This window comes from Xylaria bambusicola (assembly GCF_022495145.1).
Source record: "Xylaria bambusicola strain CBS 139988 unplaced genomic scaffold F5B22scaffold_26, whole genome shotgun sequence".
Lineage (NCBI taxonomy): Eukaryota > Fungi > Ascomycota > Sordariomycetes > Xylariales > Xylariaceae > Xylaria > Xylaria bambusicola.
In genome coordinates this window covers 474,481-492,507 of record NW_025953579.1, presented here as the reverse complement: position 1 = coordinate 492,507, position 18,027 = coordinate 474,481, and the positions used below count along the sequence as shown (strand labels likewise).

The 18,027-nt window shown below is 47.0% G+C and overlaps 8 protein-coding genes across 8 annotated transcripts; 6 read left to right on the top strand and 2 right to left on the bottom strand.

Moving 5' to 3' along the window:
- Positions 1-3: 3 nt before the first annotated feature.
- On the top strand, positions 4-2,023 carry F5B22DRAFT_610521 (family 43 glycoside hydrolase). Its single transcript, XM_047975210.1, has 9 exons — positions 4-334; positions 395-483; positions 533-887; positions 936-1,090; positions 1,142-1,251; positions 1,305-1,392; positions 1,448-1,562; positions 1,616-1,645; positions 1,696-2,023. Exons 1-9 carry the CDS (start codon positions 70-72, stop codon positions 1,950-1,952), a joined length of 1,464 nt encoding a protein of 487 aa, XP_047830030.1. The 5' UTR covers positions 4-69; the 3' UTR covers positions 1,953-2,023.
- A 268-nt stretch (positions 2,024-2,291) lies between these two features.
- On the top strand, positions 2,292-3,848 carry F5B22DRAFT_228464 (putative short-chain dehydrogenase). Its single transcript, XM_047969823.1, has 2 exons — positions 2,292-2,809; positions 2,881-3,848. Exons 1-2 carry the CDS (start codon positions 2,526-2,528, stop codon positions 3,443-3,445), a joined length of 849 nt encoding a protein of 282 aa, XP_047830029.1. The 5' UTR covers positions 2,292-2,525; the 3' UTR covers positions 3,446-3,848.
- A 229-nt stretch (positions 3,849-4,077) lies between these two features.
- On the top strand, positions 4,078-5,863 carry F5B22DRAFT_610517 (Alpha/Beta hydrolase protein). The gene is made up of 3 exons (XM_047975209.1): positions 4,078-4,297; positions 4,415-4,988; positions 5,050-5,863. The coding sequence occupies exons 2-3, from the start codon at positions 4,569-4,571 to the stop codon at positions 5,398-5,400; spliced, it is 771 nt and encodes a 256-aa protein (XP_047830028.1). The 5' UTR covers positions 4,078-4,297; positions 4,415-4,568; the 3' UTR covers positions 5,401-5,863.
- A 947-nt stretch (positions 5,864-6,810) lies between these two features.
- On the bottom strand, positions 6,811-8,568 carry F5B22DRAFT_610515 (uncharacterized protein). The gene has a single exon (XM_047975208.1). The coding sequence runs from the start codon at positions 8,533-8,535 to the stop codon at positions 7,351-7,353; it is 1,185 nt and encodes a 394-aa protein (XP_047830027.1). The 5' UTR covers positions 8,536-8,568; the 3' UTR covers positions 6,811-7,350.
- Positions 8,569-9,872: 1,304 nt separating this feature from the next.
- F5B22DRAFT_656689 (heterokaryon incompatibility protein-domain-containing protein) lies at positions 9,873-12,344 on the top strand (the record flags this gene model as incomplete). Its single annotated transcript, XM_047979982.1, has 2 exons — positions 9,873-11,525; positions 11,895-12,344. The coding sequence occupies exons 1-2, from the start codon at positions 10,140-10,142 to the stop codon at positions 12,342-12,344; spliced, it is 1,836 nt and encodes a 611-aa protein (XP_047830026.1). The 5' UTR covers positions 9,873-10,139.
- A 178-nt stretch (positions 12,345-12,522) lies between these two features.
- On the top strand, positions 12,523-14,024 carry F5B22DRAFT_228409 (uncharacterized protein). The gene has a single exon (XM_047969821.1). It carries the CDS (start codon positions 12,701-12,703, stop codon positions 13,967-13,969), a length of 1,269 nt encoding a protein of 422 aa, XP_047830025.1. The 5' UTR covers positions 12,523-12,700; the 3' UTR covers positions 13,970-14,024.
- On the bottom strand, positions 14,025-14,759 carry F5B22DRAFT_228410 (uncharacterized protein). The gene has a single exon (XM_047969822.1). The coding sequence runs from the start codon at positions 14,542-14,544 to the stop codon at positions 14,080-14,082; it is 465 nt and encodes a 154-aa protein (XP_047830024.1). The 5' UTR covers positions 14,545-14,759; the 3' UTR covers positions 14,025-14,079.
- Positions 14,760-15,032: 273 nt separating this feature from the next.
- F5B22DRAFT_228403 (putative gliotoxin efflux pump) lies at positions 15,033-17,826 on the top strand. The gene is made up of 7 exons (XM_047969820.1): positions 15,033-15,459; positions 15,527-15,541; positions 15,767-16,116; positions 16,246-16,674; positions 16,740-16,855; positions 16,912-17,169; positions 17,271-17,826. Exons 1-7 carry the CDS (start codon positions 15,295-15,297, stop codon positions 17,615-17,617), a joined length of 1,680 nt encoding a protein of 559 aa, XP_047830023.1. The 5' UTR covers positions 15,033-15,294; the 3' UTR covers positions 17,618-17,826.
- Positions 17,827-18,027: the final 201 nt, after the last annotated feature.

Genomic DNA, 18,027 nt, shown 5'->3' with positions numbered 1-18,027 from the left:
TCAATTAAACCATCCGCGAGTAGGTTAGAACAGTGAAATTTAGATCAATGTTCATAGCCTTCACGAAGCATGATGTCCAGTCCACCGTTAACAGTTCTCTTGTCCTGGCTGCTGTTGAGCGCGATAGCGCAGGCAAAGTACATTGTCCCTGGCGGGAGATGGAGAGATACAGCTAGAAACCTCGTCAATGCACATGCTGGAAATATCGTACTTGATAATGGCACGTTCTACTTATTTGGTGAATACAAGACTGAGGGCCAAGAAGAAGGTGGCGGAATATCAGTGTATTCATCGTCAGATTTGAGTACATGGCACTCTCACGGACATGCATTGAGTACGGACGTGCAACACGACTATCCTTCAACTTCAAATGATCTGGGCTAACTGCATGTAGCGCCAATTAAGGGTCATCCATACATATCACCTCAAATGATCATACAACGTCCCAAGGTGGTGTACAGCGAAGCGGCAAGACAGTACCATGTAGGTGTGACGATGCCTTCCTGATCTTACTACTACTAAAGAAACATAGATGTGGTGGCATGCAGACAACTCAAAATATGGTCTCCTACTCCAAGGCTTAGCTACTGCAGACGCGATTACTGGACCCTACAGCTTCGTTTCTGCGACGCCGCCGCTGGGAAATTGGAGTCAAGATTTCGGGTTGTTTACGGATTACAAGGATGGGCGCTCATATGCCCTTTACTCGAACGGCGACTCGAAAGAAGGCCGTGATGTGTACCTGACTGCGTATAACGAAGAAGTATCCGCCCTCGAAGACGTAGTCCATCGCTTCGACAAGTATGACCTTGAAGCCCCGACAATCCTGCAGACCGAAAAGAGTTATTATGCTCTAATGTCACATAAGACCGGGTACCGTCCCAATAGTAGGATTGTCTATCCCGTACTGTATGGAAGATACTAAGTCAAAGTAGATGTCGTCGCATTTCGAGCTGACAAGTTGGCCGGACCGTGGTCACAGCCGTGGATCGTAGCTCCGCTTAATACGAGAACATTCAACTCCCAGTCTGGTTTCGCCCTGAGAATTAAGGGAACTAAAAAGACAACATACTTGTATATAGGCGATCAGGTAGGCTTTCAACTATCGCGTTTGATATTGCAGCTGACAAGTCCTCGTCAGTGGGATTCCAATTCGCTTTGGGAATCCCGGTATATCTGGCTTCCTATCAACATCGACGACGGCAAGAAGACGCTCTCGTTGGAATGGTACGATGTCTATGACTTGGATGTGTAAGCGCTCTCATATGTGACTATTCGCCATGAAAAGAACTGACAGAGACAAGGAAATCTGGAGAATGGTCTCCAGTCAAGGGGAAGGCTTATCTCGGAAAGGACGCAGTGACGCAGGGAAACGCCTTCAAGCAGGAAGCTGTGCGTGAAAATATTGAGCTGCTGACTGTGCTACCACTGACAGTTGAGTTTGTAGAACTTCGCGAGTGGTGGTACCGTCCTTACCGGCATCTACGGTAACGATAGCACTGTCACATTCCATGGTATTGAAGGGACTGGGAAACCTCAGTGGATTTCTTTCTACTATCAGAGTAATTTTGTCGTACCTACTCGATGTGCTCAACTTATGCTGACTACGAGATAGATACCGATGACATGGGCTTCGGTGATCAACGTAAGTCTACGGGATTAAGTCTTACATACCTGATTACTGACTCAGACCAGCTGGCGGTTCACCCGACCGAATCGGAGGGGCATGGCAATTACGACGCATCAGTAGTGTAATTGTGAACGGTGATACTTCCAATGTCGAGACGCTATACCAAAGGGACACGCATAAGGGAATCATCTTGTCGACACCTCTCCAGTTGACTCTCAGGAAGGGGAGGAATAACACGATCACTGTTGGTGGCTTGTTCAATGGTGTAGATTATAAGGGAGCAGATCTCGATAGGATCGTTGTGTACCCCCCGGAGACATGAGGCTGCTTTTCCATTGAGCACATTATTAACTGATCTTATTGCGCGCAATTGATATGCTCAATTTCTAAAAGTGACACATTAGGACCTCATGTATGAAGACACATCGGCGCGTAAGTTGGCTACTCAGCCAAATCTCCTATCACCGTGCCTTGTCGTGAATATTATATAGAAAATAGCAAGTTCCAATCGGGATTATGGGGGACGTACAGTTGTTCCTTTGGACTTCTACTTTCTCATGTTCGGAGACGCCTTTGTATTATCGGAGATCTATCGGAGATAGAATCGGCGATAAAGTTGATGATGTCTTGCATCGGCGAGATGCAAGATACAACTTAGCTCAGCGGGGATACCGTAAATACGCATTCATATGCTATCGGCTTGGCCTGGATCGAATACATATATGAATACGTGGAAGTCATAGCTTGAAAAGAAATTTCGCATGTCTCCCTAGTGCTCTTTACTCAAACATATACCAAAGCCAGACGCGAATAGGGTAGCTGCAACCTTCAGAATTGACAAAGCCCCTTTCTCACCAGCTACGAGTAATCTAACCGAAACATCCAACAATTCGATATGTCTCAACCAGTGTGGTTTATCACAGGCGTCTCAACAGGCTTCGGTCTACTCCTTACACTCCGTGCTCTTAAGGCTGGCCACAAAGTAATCGGCACCCTACGAAACAAAGCCAGCCGAGCGGATGTCGTGCGTCAGATCGAAGCCGCAGGTGGCGAGGTCATGGAGATGGACATGACAGAATCCCAGGAGAGTATTCAGGCAAAGGTCAAGTCCGTGGGTCGGATCGACTATCTCATCAACAATGCGGGCTATGCTATCTTTGGCTGTCTGGAGCAGATAAGGTGAGATTCCAGCCCCCACTACTGATTACCTGACCGAGACGGAGACTGATGATTTTTCATCTTGATTACAGTGAGAAAGAAATGAACACCCAGATCAGCACGAATGTCTTCGGACCTATATATGCAATGCAGGGGGCGTTAGAAGGCATGCGAGCTCGTAGATCAGGTCTCATTGTCAACATCTCCAGCATTGCGGCCAAAGACCCTTTACCAGCTAATCCCCTCTATGCGGCCTCGAAAGCCGCGCTCGAGGGCATCTCAGAGTCTCTAGCGAAAGAGGTCGAAGAATTTGGCATCTCCGTGCTAATCGTTAACCCGGGTGCCTTCCGCACGGCTTTCCTTGGACAGTTGCAGAAGGCGGAGAAGCCTGTTCCAGATGATTACAAAAATGGTACCGTGGGTGCCATCACCGAGAAGTTTTCGGTGATGGACGGCAAGCAGATTGGAGACCCGGAAAAGGGTGTTGAGCGCATCTTCGAGATAGTTACCGGCGAGGGCTTGGCTGGGGAGCTGAAGGGGAAGGTCCTTCGGCTTGTGATTGGCGAGGATGCGTTCACGAGGATGAAGAGGAATACTGAGAAGTTGGTTCATGATTACACAATTCAGGAGAAGGTGGCTTTTAGCACTGGATATTAGTGAGCGTTAATCTGGAAAGGGGCTTGCTCGGAAGGGCTGTGCAGGTGAAGATGGTCTGGTTTATAGAGAACATACATGCCAAAGCATGGGTGCCGTGAGTTGCATCGAGTAAAATCTATATATCACGAAATCCTCTGCATAAATTTAATCTTCTAACCGTGCGGGACACGGTTTACCTGGTTTTCTTCACTACCTATTACATGTTGGCAGTTAAACAATCCTAAAATCTTATCTGAGCTCAAACAGACATTTCTATAGTACGAGTGCGAGGGACATCGCCTGTTAAAGACATCTAGTTTCGTCCGCCTAACCTGCACATGAAGACTCTAATTGGAGTTAGAATTCTCGCATATAGATCCCGGATTTCTAAAGCCCAGTAACTCGATTACTTGGTTGGGGTTCAACTATCAGTCTGTTGTTTAGTACATGCTGACACTAGCTCCCTACCGGACTTAAAGAATTAGGCGACGCGAGCAGCAGACTGAATACTACACGAGCATTTTGCAGCACACTTGGCTAAACGTAGACAAGATGCCGCACCCTTGCCGGTTGCCAAGCCAATTGACCGATATTGCTACTCACATCATGGGTTAGTGGGGTTCTTACACTGCTTCGCCACGTGCGGCACCAGTCGGATGAGGGGATAATATGCAAGGTACTTAATTATTTGAGTAAACTTACTTAGTACCGGTATATAGACCTGGACCTTCAATATTTTCATACAATCCCAAGTGTTCAGCAGGAAGAGCTGTTGACAGCGCCGTCACCAAGGTCCCAAGTAAACGTGAGTGGGTTATGCCAAAGTCATGACTGAAGTGTAGTCAATGGAGCACCGGGATTCAACTGACATATGGTTAGTATCAGTAGAAAACGGAGAGAATATTAGGTTGACATTGACATCCTGGTGATGGCAGTATACGATTCCTTCCAAGTCGAGGGATGCGGAAGCCACAAGCTTAATATGCATAGACCTGCTTGGAAAATCCCTCGTCATACCGGTGATCTGAGATATTATTGCGCAGGGGTAAATTCTTCTATTTATTCTTCTTCTTACCCAGCCTGTTAGTTTGTGTCGGTCGTCGTTCATTTCGCCAGAGTCAGCATCTGATAACAATCTCACAAAATGGCTACTTCCAAACCTACGGTCTTCTTTTTACCCGGCGGGTTTCATACCTCCTGGATCTATGATACTGTACGCAACATCTTATCTAATCGCGGTTTCGAAACCGACGCATCGGACCTAGTCTCGGTTGGCGCAACGGATGCTAGCGTTGGAATGCATAGCGACGCAGCGCATCTCCGATCACAATTGGTAAAGCTCGTCGATGAGGGCAAGGAGATTGTGTTGGTAGCGCACTCATACGGTGGCATCGTTGCATCGAATGCCGTCGACGGTCTGAGTATTGAACAGCGCGCCGCGCAAGGAAAACAAGGTGGCATAATTCTAGTCCTCTACCTGTCTGCACTGATTGTCACGGCTGGACGCACATTTTTATCAATCGCGCCTCCATCCCGGTCTCAGAACAAATTCGAAACAAAACTGGTAAACTGCTTCTCCTAAGCCATCATACTGAGTATAAGGAAATCTAACGATTAATATCTAGGATGACTTTCTTACAGCCAAGGATCCTCTACACAACTTCTATAACGATGTCGAGGCCTCATTGGCGACTAAAGCAATCGAGGCCCTTCAACCGATGTCTTCACAAGTTTTGAGAGACGAGGTCAGCTATGAGCCGTGGAATCAGGGCTTCGAAGTTGGGTATATATTCACTGATAATGATAACCAACTCCCCATTGGCGTACAGAAAGCCATGGCTTCTCAGTTCCCGAATGACTCTTTTAGTGCCAACCTTGCATCTGGTCATTCTCCATTCCTCAACGTTCCCGACTCTCTTGCCGATGTTATTGAGGATGGCATCAGTTATGTCTTTAAGAAGAGGTCTTCTGTTTAATTTCATGTGATGGTATCGTCAGAAATCGCTTTAATCCGTGGCATGGGCGTAGAGAGTATGCCTTCTCCTACTTGGTTGAGAAAGAATTTCTCAGACAGTGTGTACAGGTAGCTTTTGCCCTCAACTGTTCGATGCAAGACCTGTTCTGGATGAGTTCAATTTCTGCGACATGAGAGCATCAACGCACAAGAGAGATTTAGCCTTTATATATCTATTATTATGACTTTCTCTGTTAGCGTTTTAAGACGCTTGGGTTTTTCTCTCTACTAGTAGCAATGAAGCTATCAGGAAAGCATCTAACTCCCGAGGTTTCAAGTGCCTTGCTAAGTCCAGATAGCAAGTAATGAATTAACTCAACATAGATGGAGCAGTGTACCAATTATCTCTCGCGTGGTGCGCCTTCTAAATCTCAGCTATGGCCCCATTAGCTAGATCACCTCTCATTTCTCAGTGGACGTCAAATAGAGCTCAGCGGGTTTGTACACCTCGATATGGCTCATGATGGTGCATGCCTAGCTACCTAGTGAGAGTAAGTCTGTATTCAAGTAGTCTATAGAAGGATTAACCCATTTTCTAGTTGAATAGTGTAATAGAATGGTGAGAATTCAATGTCAAACTTGAGCTTAAGTCAGTCAATTTCTTGGGCTGTCATGGCCTTATCACTCACATTCGCGCCTAAGCAAGCTCAGAAATGACTGCCCATTATTGAAGTTCTGGATTATCTTCTTTATAGTTCGAGGAAAATTTAGCAAAATAAGGTGAGATTTCTTCATGCTTTAGTATAATTTATTTCTATATAATAAATTCTATACAAGATACAGCTCAAAGAGGCAGAGAAATGAAGCCGAGGGGGCTATGAAGATGCTCCGTAAGAGAATAGTGAGCATACCGCTGTGACAGGCGCTGTAGTCTCGTTATAATATAGGTAGCTTAGGTGCCTACCCAGGTACCACTTATATAATAAGGGGGGGAAGATACCTAGTCTAATACAACAACTGCTATCTTCATACCTTGTCATTTCTAACGGAAGTGGCACTAATGGCCCTCCATACACCGTCGTCACTAGCTTTAACTCTCCGGTTAGAGTGTTGCAATATGTTTTTCCGGTTTTATGCTTATGTTCCAAGGAATCTTCAATGCGGCAAGGAAAGCAACAGCTGCAAGAACAGCTTAATCGTAACTTGCCGCTTGAGAAGGTATACGTATTTTTATTGCCCTCAGACCTGGGATTAAAAACGAGGCGATTTATCTTGGTCCTTGGCAGGATCTATATGCAACAGTAACGGGAAAATGAACTGCTGCTCACTCTAGCAGTCACATTCTCGCTGTATCTTTACCAAGCAAAGCACAATAGCGAATGATTAAAGCACTTGTAAAGCCCCTGCCTTCGATACTCAAAGCAGTCATAGCTGCAAATACGTAAGAAGATAGATGTTCTATGTATTGCTAAAATACTTGATACTGAAGCGGGATGACTCTAGCTATATTGGTCTTTACCATAGCTGCTGTAACACGGGCAGCCTAGCGAGGCGTTTCCCCAACGTCAACTTATTACCCTTCGCCCAAGATGAGTTAACCCATTATCCATTCTACCTAGTCGCCATTGCGACTAAGGGAGACGTCCGCAACAGTACCCAAGTGATGTTAATATCATCACAGAAGAGAAAAGATGCACGATAGATAGAATATGGTGTGTGTGTGTATAATATAAAATCATCAGGTCATAAAGCGCCCTGGGTGGATGCTCTCCACCACGTGTATTGAATTGGATACCAAGACGAGTTCACACACACATATATACATAAATACTTCCCATCCCAATTCTTTGAACGCCAACGCTATGCAGACCTAAAACAATTCCCGCTAGATTTCAAATGAGACAGAGCTCTCAACGTCGTTTTTAGTCATTAGGATGCTAGATCTCCGTTGCTATGCGTTCCCAAGTCAGGCTTATCTATTCTGGCTAGCAGAGCGTAAACGAGGGGACCTCCTAGGCCGACTCATTGATCTTGTACTTCTAGTGAAAAGCTCTGATTGGGACATTCCTCTCCTGCGCTTGACGCCTTGGGGTGGAGTTTCCTCGCTCATAACAACCCCATGCTCGTCAAGAAACATAATCTTCTCTGTTGGGGAAGGAGGCGCCGGTGTTGCGTCGGCTAGAAGTTGTCGTTGTTCGGCATCAGTAACAAACTCTGCGAGCATTTCGTAGCTCAAATGTAATGCGACATCGCGAACTGGTAGTTTATCTTGTTGATCACGTGGAATGAATAACTCGAACGGGAGAACAAGCTCCCCCATGGTAGCATGGCCATTGTCCCGAAAGACTGCTGAATTGATTGTACGTTGGACGGTGAGAACTCCCTCGTGCTTCCTTGCAGTCCATAGGAATAACGAGCCACAATGGGAATGATTCTCTTCCCGACGCTTTGGTTTCAAGGCATAATCGATGTCAACAAGAAGGACCGCGTTGACCTTGCCTGGGCTGTGGATAAAATACTCCTTCGACTTCAGCATGGCAGCTCTCTCGGCTTCGCTGTAGGCGACCTCTATCACCAACTGTGGTTGGGAGATTCCGACGTATGAAAATTGGCCATCGGGCGACTTCACCAAATGCGTCGAGCCGCCGAAATCAGTGTGTGCACATGATTTAATGCTGTTACGGAAAGATCGAAGTGATGGGTATTCGGTAGCGATACGGTTCAATTCTTTTTTAATCGCGTCAATAAGGCAGTCTTGGAAATGCTCATGCATGGGACTAGGCATCAGTCGCAGCGTTAATATGCCCGTCTCTGCATTCCAGTCCTTTCGTAGCGACTCGTTGAAGTACGAGAGGAGGCCGTCGTGTTCCGAAATCTTCTCACATAGCCTGTCGTACGCCTGCTGATCTGGGAGGAAAAAACTGGGATAGGCGTCACGCGTTGGAAGCCCGCAAAAGCTATCCCAAATGATATTATACGCTTCGGTCGCACCGTCGAGGTCGCTGTCGCTGTCGCCGTCGATGTCAGAGTTGTCGGTGAATCGGACGGTCGACGGGGAGGGCGGGAGGATCGCACGGGTCGTCTTCCTGTCGTTCGTATCTGTGTGAAGCGCACCAGATCTGTCGCTAAAGCTTGAACCTGGCGTTGATGCCATCATGGGTTGGGCATCATGGAATCGGGAGAATCAAAAACGAAAGAGGATGCAATTCATTGAGGCGGCAATGCGCGCAGAGGTGGATTGGTGGGATATCCACTTAGCTGCATTAAGCTGGATTAGTGGTAGAGAATCGTTGCAAGGGGGCTACCTAGACTAGCCGGGTTAGTACTAAGCGGGGGATAAAGGAACGAAGCTGGATTAAAATATTTCCAAGGGACCCGAATAATTCATCGTTAAGACTGAAAATTATTGATGCTGTTTACGGCATGTTTCATGCTATTGAGGTGGGTTTGCTAAGATGGGCTGTGTTTCCATGTCACCCTAGATTTACTAACTTAAATTGCTTTTATAACGGCGGTTAGTTTAGTTTTAGGTCTACAAGTAAATAGACTTATGATAACGTTAATATATCTAACACTCGATCTTATGATGGTGCCTCCCAGAGACTCCTAGCCATACCAAGTCGTGCCGTCCCACCATCTATGCTATAGCTCATTAAATGGGCCCTTGGCAAAGAGATCAAGCCGGTCCAAGCCCCAGCTCACGGCGCACATAGGTCCCAAGCTATTTTTAAGGCTGGTCCACGGACTCTACCTAGTTACTCCCGTTCCACGACTTGTGAAGGCAGGTTTTGTCGATGCCAAGGGCAAAGAAGTCGAGTAGATTCGGGCCCCGACTGACGACTCTAATGTCGCTGTTCGCCCACCCATCTAGCTTTGTTGCCACCAAGACTCATCTATTGATGCTGTCACGGAACCACCTAAACCTAACCTCTGATGTAGCGGGTTCAGCATATATAAGCCTAGAAAAGACCTAAAGGTAGAAGTTAGAACTTCTCTCCTTGCGCAATAACAACAAGTCAAGACCCAGTACAGTAGGGGCAGCGCTGTGACAGATACCACCCGCTTGAGTCGCGCGTGTTGTGATAAACGGCCAAGTCCTCTCCTCGGCCGAACAGATCGATCCGTCTAGGGCCCCAGGACACAGCCTTGATCGCGCTCGTGAGATAACCACCTGGGTTCACCCAGTTGCCCCAGCTGTTACCGTCCCAGGTGGTATGATAGCAGGAGTTTCATGGTCCAGCGCGAAAAGGTCGATATGGTTGAGTCTCCAGCTCACTATTTCCGAGGCACTAGCTCACCCGGTTACTACGTTTTAACACTATGAAAAAAAGAAAAAGATAATCAACGCTGCCGTCAATTGAACAGCTATCGCTTATTCATGGTAGCTATAAGTATAGAGTATATATGTCTAACAATATCTATTTCTGTCCGACTGTAGTGAGCTGAGTATCTATTACGACCTGTGTTTCTATTTTGAGTCTAGACAGCGCCGTACTGTTGTGTTCCCCGAGCAGCGAACCGAATGACACCCACCATATCAATTCGCTGGGTAATACTCTTCTCCGAGCCTGAATCATTGGGTATTAATACAGTGCCGTTGCTTATCCCCCAGTTTAGCAAGCATCTTTCGGTGCGGCCCGTTGAATATACTAGTATTCCATCCATAATGATTATTATGCCAGTAGGATAATGTTAGTAACAGACACCTCAATAGCTAACAGAAACTCCTAACCACTCATCATCCAACGACTCTACACAACCATGTCGCTTCTACAAGAATTTCTAGCAATGCAGCTATTCGAACGACCAGATTGTCTCTATAGGGCATTTGTACATGCTGTAGGTGCTGAAGTAAATGGCCCCCCGACCGAAGAAAGCGACGAGCAAACAGAGAAAGAATTTGACCTTCAGTGCATTATACCGCGTGTGCTCAATATTGTCCGAGAGGCTGAAGTCCTTGTATCAGAAGAGATCATACTCGGAGAAGAACGATCGGGTCTTCGGGCTAACCTCAACGAAGTTTTACGTGCTTCAAGACACGATATCGGCGCACTTCACTCCGAACTGCTCCAGCTTCATCCCATAGCACGACAGGTCAACGGTTACGACAAGTATCCTGAACTCATGAGGGAGATCGAGGACACCGAAAAGATCTTCCCACGACTTCGCCTTCCAGAGCCATTTGACCTGCCACCACTGCCCGTTTGTCCTGCACCTCAGCACTATTTAAATTACGACTATAATGACGTCCCACTACCTGGAAGGTCTTACATTCGGTTGGTCCGTGTCAATTTAACAACGAATAATAACAGAGATGTGTCTATGCGCGCCGTGGATCTGTGCGATAACCCGAGCTACGGGGCTCTTTCGTACACGTGGGGACCCCCTTTAAACGTATTTCGAACAGAAGAAGAGCGGCGCAAAACGCAGTCACAACTCGACGACCCTTTGTTGCAAGTAACGGTGCCAATCACCTGCAATGGAAACGCTTTGCACGTCACAGAGAACCTCTTCAGATTTCTCTGTCGTTGGCGAGAAGGATTAATCCACGCTCCATTCGAGGGAAGGTCCGGAGAAAACCGCGAGATTTGGATTGATGTAATCTGCATAAACCAAAATGACTTAGATGAGAAGAACATACAGGTGTCGAAAATGGGGGATATCTATAGCAAGTCGCAGGGAGTATATATCTGGCTTGGAGAAGAGGACTGTTTCTCTCGGATTGCTATTCCGCTGCTCTACAAACTAGCTGCGTTTGAAGGAGACTGGAACTCTCTCCGAGAACTAGGTGCTAGGGGGGCCGAGCGCGAGCTTCTTGATCGTGGACTACCACCCATCTTATCGTCGGATTTCATGTGTGTCTTCGCATTCTCGAGACGTGCATGGTTCCGACGCGCGTGGATTTGCCAGGAGGTTGCGTTTGCGCAGGAGCTCTCGGTCTTCTGCGGCGGCGTCAACATCCCAGACTGGAGATTCTTGACAAACTCAGTAACCTATCTGTACTTGACCGGGCTAACTGCAACCATAGACAGAATAGCATGGTCAGAGATCCGCGGTATCGGACTCGTCGATACCACCCGTTCCGCGCTAGGAATGGGGACGGACCTTAATACCCCCATCGATCTCAGCCCTCCAGGAGGCAACCCGGTTCGCTTGTGGAGTATGTTATATAAAGTTGATTTATTAGCTAACTATAGTTAAAAAGTTAAGTGTTTAATTATTACATATAACATGCTTAATACTTATTATTAACTTAAACTAACACCCTAGTGGTTTACAATTATAAAGGAAGTTGCTGTAGAGTATGTTCCATATATTGGCTTAGTATACTCGCTGAAGGGAGCTGGTATCGCATCCTTGTCAGAAAGGGAAGGCGGTGATACTTGCGTTCCACATACTGGAATGCTGGGAATCTGTATATAAGACCTCCATCCAGCCAGATAACTGTATTGTAACTTAGACTTCTAGATAATCTAATGGGATCACATGTACTACTCTTGACAATCCTCGGCGCAGGATTGGGCTCGGCATTGGCAATCGGTAGCCGACTTCCTCGAGAGCGCTATTCGGGATGTTACTTTGTTCAATAGGGTCACCGAATTATCCCAGGTCGTTGTTATGCATACCATAGCTGAATCGGTAACCGACAAAGTGATTGAAATCTACTACCGTGGGGTTGATGACCCAAATAACAAGATCGAGGTCAAAGGGAATCTAGCTCGTCTGGACGAATCGGTCGGATACGTATTAATCGCTTGCGGCGCAGCCAACTCAGACGAGAAGAGACGCAACAAATATAGAAGGCGGGTGCATGAGCAAGTGTTTGAAGGTAAAGCCAAGGGCGTGCATCACTTCCACGGCACCCGCTTCAAGGGCACAAATACGCACCCATCATATGCTAAACACAGCGAGGGTATCCAGCTTGAATACCGCAGGGATTGTTTAACGGTGCGAGTTGAAATATAAGTATTGCAGTTGATGTATTTATTAAGGATAAGTCTAAGGTATAGTACGATAAGGAGGTACTATGAAAACATACATCTCATAATTAACATTTGTTAAACATTTATTTTATTCGGATTTCTTACGACATTTTGTCTTTACACTTTTTACATACTCTTACATGAGTGATTAGGCCTACCAGTGGATCGAGCTAAGCATAGCAATATATGAGATCTAATCACCAGAACAGAACCTGACGGCGTGAGATAGGCTCACACTGCCGACAGATCCTGGCATTTCACGGCCACCCTCCCGCGCCATGAAACTATACCATTCACTCCGGCGACAGAAGCTGGACTTTCAATGACGACCGTAATACAATGATGGCTTCAGCAACGGCCATGGAATTGTGCAAATCAGTCAAGTTTCGCCAGGCATGTGACAAATGCCAGAATAATAAAGTCCGCTGCAGCCGGGACAATCCAATCTGCAAGCGTTGCGCACGGCGGCAATTTACGTGCATCTACAGCCCGCTGCGACGCATCGGGAGACCACGGAATTTTCAGCGCATGGAGAAGCACGACGATGCAACTTCTCGCGTCTATGAAATGAGCGTCGATGAAGGAGATGGCAGTCCAGCCTCCGTAGCGGCGACAGCTCTATATGGACATGCTAGTCAGCTGAGAGGGGATGTCCTTTTACCAACAAATAGGTGCGAAGCGGCTCCTACTTTCCCTCTTTCGCTTGTGGGAAAGGATTTGTTGTTCCATTCTGTGGAAAATGCCTGGATACCAGATCGTCATGCTTCACCTATGTCATCTAATATAGCTCATATTAAGGCAGATATACGAGGGGACAGTGTTTCCGCCCCAGCGATATCTGTGAGCACTGCCGTTCACGCTCTGTCAGATTGGTACACAGAAGTTCTGGCGCGGACCACGAAGCTCGAGCAGGCGCTTGCACAGACTACATCCTCGCCTACCATTGATTTTGTGCTTGAGGCTGAGCGCGACTTTAACCATCTTCACTGCTGGCTCTTCGCATGCGCCGGCCACCAAGCCTGCCTTTCTCTAGAAAATCCCCCTTTACCAACAGAGTCTGAACCTCAAAGCACCATCATAACGAGGTCATGCCCAGCGACGGACCGGCCGGTCTTTCTTAGCCTCGCCCTATTTGCGGAGCGTGTCGTCACCCTTCTCGAAGAAATGTTCCGTCAGGTTACCAAATCGACACAGAGCATGGATCAAGCGACCGACTTCATCTGGTCCAAGACTTCGGAGACGTCGGACCCTTCGGCGCGCCGCGTGCAGCGGTCTCTCTATAGCGCCACGAAAAAACCGTGCGTATCTGTAGGAATGGACTCGTACTGCGAACTATACCTAGGAGACTGCGCAGTGGAAGCTCAGGCCAAGGCTGATGCGCTGGGGCAAATCCTTAAGCTGCGCGTGAAGAGGATGCTAAGAGCTTTGGAAGCTCTGCATGCCGCCAAGCAAACGAATCCATGGGCAGGGCAGAGAAGAGGACAGACGTCGGGAGACCCATTTGACTGGGGAGGGAGCACTTCAGTACTGCATGCAGTAGCGGGCACTTTGCTAGACGATCTAATTAGAAGAATGGAGTCTCTACAGGCTGCAATGGTGTTTTTATGACAAGTCAAGGTGGAATCCAACTTGTTCTTGCCTTCAGCACATATATCAAATCGTATCTCAGTTCCTCTAATACAATGTCGTTCGATACCCTCGGGTGTAATCAATCTAAATCACAAGCACATGCTTGATTCAGTCCCTAGTAATCTGAATAACCTCGCGATAAGCTCTTGGAGACCTCTATCAGGCAGTGGGCACTCGACCTCATTGCTCCTCGTCGCAAGTGCGGCCTCTTCCTCTATGTCCTGCAGCACCGCCGTGAGGCGCAGAACCGAGTGCTTCACAGCCTTTTGCACGACGATGGCCCTCTCCACCAGGTCTAGCTCCAATTTCCCAATCACAGCCTTCGGCAAACTATCCTCTCCGGCTCTAGTGGTAGTATCACTGGTGTTGCGACGACAACTGGGCGATAATGATATGGATGCTGAGGATAACATTAATCTGACGGCTATCTCATAGTTAGACAAGACCACCCTTGTTATGGAGTAGAGCATCCGCCTGTCTAGGCGTGAACTGGCGTTCAGGCAACCATTAACATCGCTCCAGTGTTTCACGAGAGTGTGCGCCGTCTTCAGCATATCAGGTAATGTCAATTATGACGTTAATGACATTATTGGAGACTGATAATTAGAATTTTCTATGAACCCACCCATAATGCGCTGCATTTCTGCGTCGCAGAAACATGTTGGCGGCGGCGATATGGGGTTTCGAACCAGGGAGCACTTGGAAGCAGTAGACTTCAGGAACTGAGGGTTCAGGCGCTGGGGGGTCGGGGGGTTATCGTGATTTTTTACGGTAGGTTCCTTAGTACCTCTGATTGTTAATTCTGCAGCCGGGGGTGTTGTACTTTTTTAGGGTTCCTTGGTTAACCCCTGCTCGACTGCCCTACTTACTGCCCAATGCCGAGAGATTCCGGGGATCTAAATTACCTAGCTAGGCATCGGAGACTTTCCTTATTGGCTTGTTTCAGAGCGTTTGTAAGTTGCCAGGTAGTTGTCATTGATAAGGTGGTATGCAAGCCACGGAATTTTACTATGTACATGCGGCCCCCCAAAGCACCCGAGCAGTGAAGTCAACGTACGTAGATATGGGACAGGCCCGGTTCACTTGCAAAGATGTCTTACCAAATCATCCCGGGCAGCAATTCTAATATTTTTAAATTCACCTCGGAGCTAGCTGTCTACTTCATCTTTTTTCTTGTGTAGGCAAGCAGTAGAACATGTTCTAGTCGATTCAGTTACCATACGTTCTGCAGTAAAGCCTTTTTCGATCTGCCTACGTTTGACTACTTACTGTACAGCTACAGCACTTAGTACCTTTTTACGGCAATGGAGATGAAGACAGAGCCTCCTCGGGAGGCTCTCATGGTTGACGCCCAAGAGAGACACCCCGATTCCACGTCTGATACGAGCTCTGACACTGTTGCCATCACGTATCCTTCCGTTTGGCGTCAAGCGATTATTGTAACCGGCCTCCTGCTGGGTATATTCCTCGTCAGTATTCCTTAGCCCCTCCATGTCTTGCAAACCTGTATCGTCTTCTAACCCTTCTCTCTACTAGGCTGGCCTCGATATCGTAAGTGGTTATAAGCCCACGATACCTTCCATCCCATTACAAGCCAGTTTCCTACGAGAAAGAAAATACCATCAACGGAACTTACAGTTAAACACAAATCAACACCGATTGCTATACATCGATCCCTTGCTTCACTATTTGGGTAGTGGTGTCGATTTAGGCTTCAGAAGGAACATCGCCGTCCTGCCACCGTTATAAATGTTTGCTAATATGTTTTACCGACAGAATATCATCGCAACGGCAATCCCCGCTATTACGAGTAACTTCAATTCTCTCGCAGAATCGGGTTGGTATGGCTCAAGCTTTTTCCTTGCCTACTCGGCTTTCCAATCGCTTTGGGGTAAAGCATATAAGTACTTCGACATGAAGTATGTCTTCTTGGCATCCATGCTTGTGTTCGAGATCGGATGCTTGATTGGCGGCATCGCGCCGAGCAGTGCAGTGTTGATTGTGGGCCGAGTCGTTCAAGGAGCTGGGGCCGCGGGCATCCTCTCCGGCTGTTACTCTATCGCTGGTTACGTGAGCCCTGCCGACAAGGTGCCTCTAATTATAGGCATGATTGGCACCATCTTCAGGTGAATTCCCTAGAGCCATCTATCTCTCTTTTAGGCAGGTTTCGGGTCTCATTGCTCCTGCTCGACTCCCGAAATATGAGCTGAATCCCTTCGCTATCCGGCAATTACTGACTCTAACGTATTCAATAGTATCGCCAGCGTGATAGGCCCGCTCCTTGGTGGTATATTCACGTCTGATCCCCATTTGACCTGGCGCTGGTGCTTCTACATTAATCTTCCTATCGGGGGTGTGCCTATCTTTATCATTTTCTTCTTTTTCAAGACACCTCCTCATGCCAAGACGGCCAATAAGGACTCAATCAAGGACATAGCCCTCAGTTTCGACCCTCTTGGAGTTATCCTCTTCGCTGCTGCCCTAGCTAGCTACCTCCTAGCTCTGACGTGGGGTGGCACGGAGAGAGCTTGGAACTCATCTACTATCATCGGAACACTCATCGCATGGATTCTCTTGACTATTGTTTTTGTCGTCAACGAGTTCTGGCAAGGAGAAAGAGCTTTGATAGTAGTACGTCTCTTCAAAAACAGAGACATGTGGGTTAACGGCATTGTGCTCTTCTTGTAAGTTGATGTTCAGACCAAAAGGTTTAGAGCCTCCCGTGCTTTTGCTAATCTTTCTAAATCAGCTATTTTGGGGCTTATTTCGCCATTGTTTACAGCCTTCCCATATACTTTCAGGCGGCCTTGGAGCTAACACCAGGCGAGAGTGGAATCAGAACAATCCCAATCATTGGTTCGACATGTATGTGAATCTCCTATGTACAGGCAATAAGGAGCATCTTGCTGACTTTCAGTAAGCTGTTGCAAGCTTGTTTGGCTCCGTTCTTTTTGGAAAATACGGCAGATACACGCTGTTTCAAATCACCGGCATAGGTGCCGCAGCCATTGCTGGTGGATTAATCTACACTCTTGATATCGATACTAGTCTTGGTAAACAGATAGGATATCAACTTTTGTTGGGTGCCGGAATTGGTTGGATAGTCCAGATTCCACCCATTGTCGCAGGCATTGTCAATAAGCAAGCGGACAAGCCAGTTGGCACTGCAGCTGTGCTGGGTGAGTATTTCTTTTCTTGGCCCCTGGCATCATACTCACATTTTCATGACTATATCGCCTTCACAGACTACAACAACTAATCTCTGTTCTCATATTCCTAGTTATACAATTCTACTCAGCCTCAATAGGGATCAGCGCAGCATCTGCTATTATAAACAACATTCTAATACAAAAGGTGCCAGTCTATGCGCCAGAGGTTACTCCAGCCGAGATTCTGTCTATTGGGCCATACGATCTAAGTGCTCGTTTCAGCGGCGCTACGCTGCTTGGAATCAAGAAAGCTTACATAGATGGTCTCCGTGCGTCATGGATTTTGAGTATCGCTCTATGGGGCGTGGCTTTCTTCTGTACATTCCTAGCGAAGTGGCCAGGTCACATTGTACCTGCAAAAGAGGAGGGAGCGTCGGATACTCAAGAGAAGACATCACCAACTGCCCTTCACCTATGAGAAAGAGGTGCAGAGATAGATACGGGTGAAATCAGCTCATGATGTGCGGTTGCTGGTGTCATATGCGAACAAGCTAGTTGGGTACGGGTGACTTACAGGGAGCAATCTAAGAGGTCCTTTCGCGGCTATCAACAACGACAGACGATTACAAAACCAAATATAGAAGAACTGTTACTATTGCTCAGAGCTGTCTTCCTTCTATAATAAACGTTGTGGTCCCATCCAATGCGTAAGGTTCGACTTATTTACCATATCCATTCACCACTTCTCTCTAAGAACGAGGTATAACTCACTCACATCTACTGTTAAGCACATCGATTAGACTACAGTTGAAGCATATCAAATGAAAAAGCTAATCAATGAAGTACATATGATCTATATTTCATTCATCCATTCTATTATTGTAATTC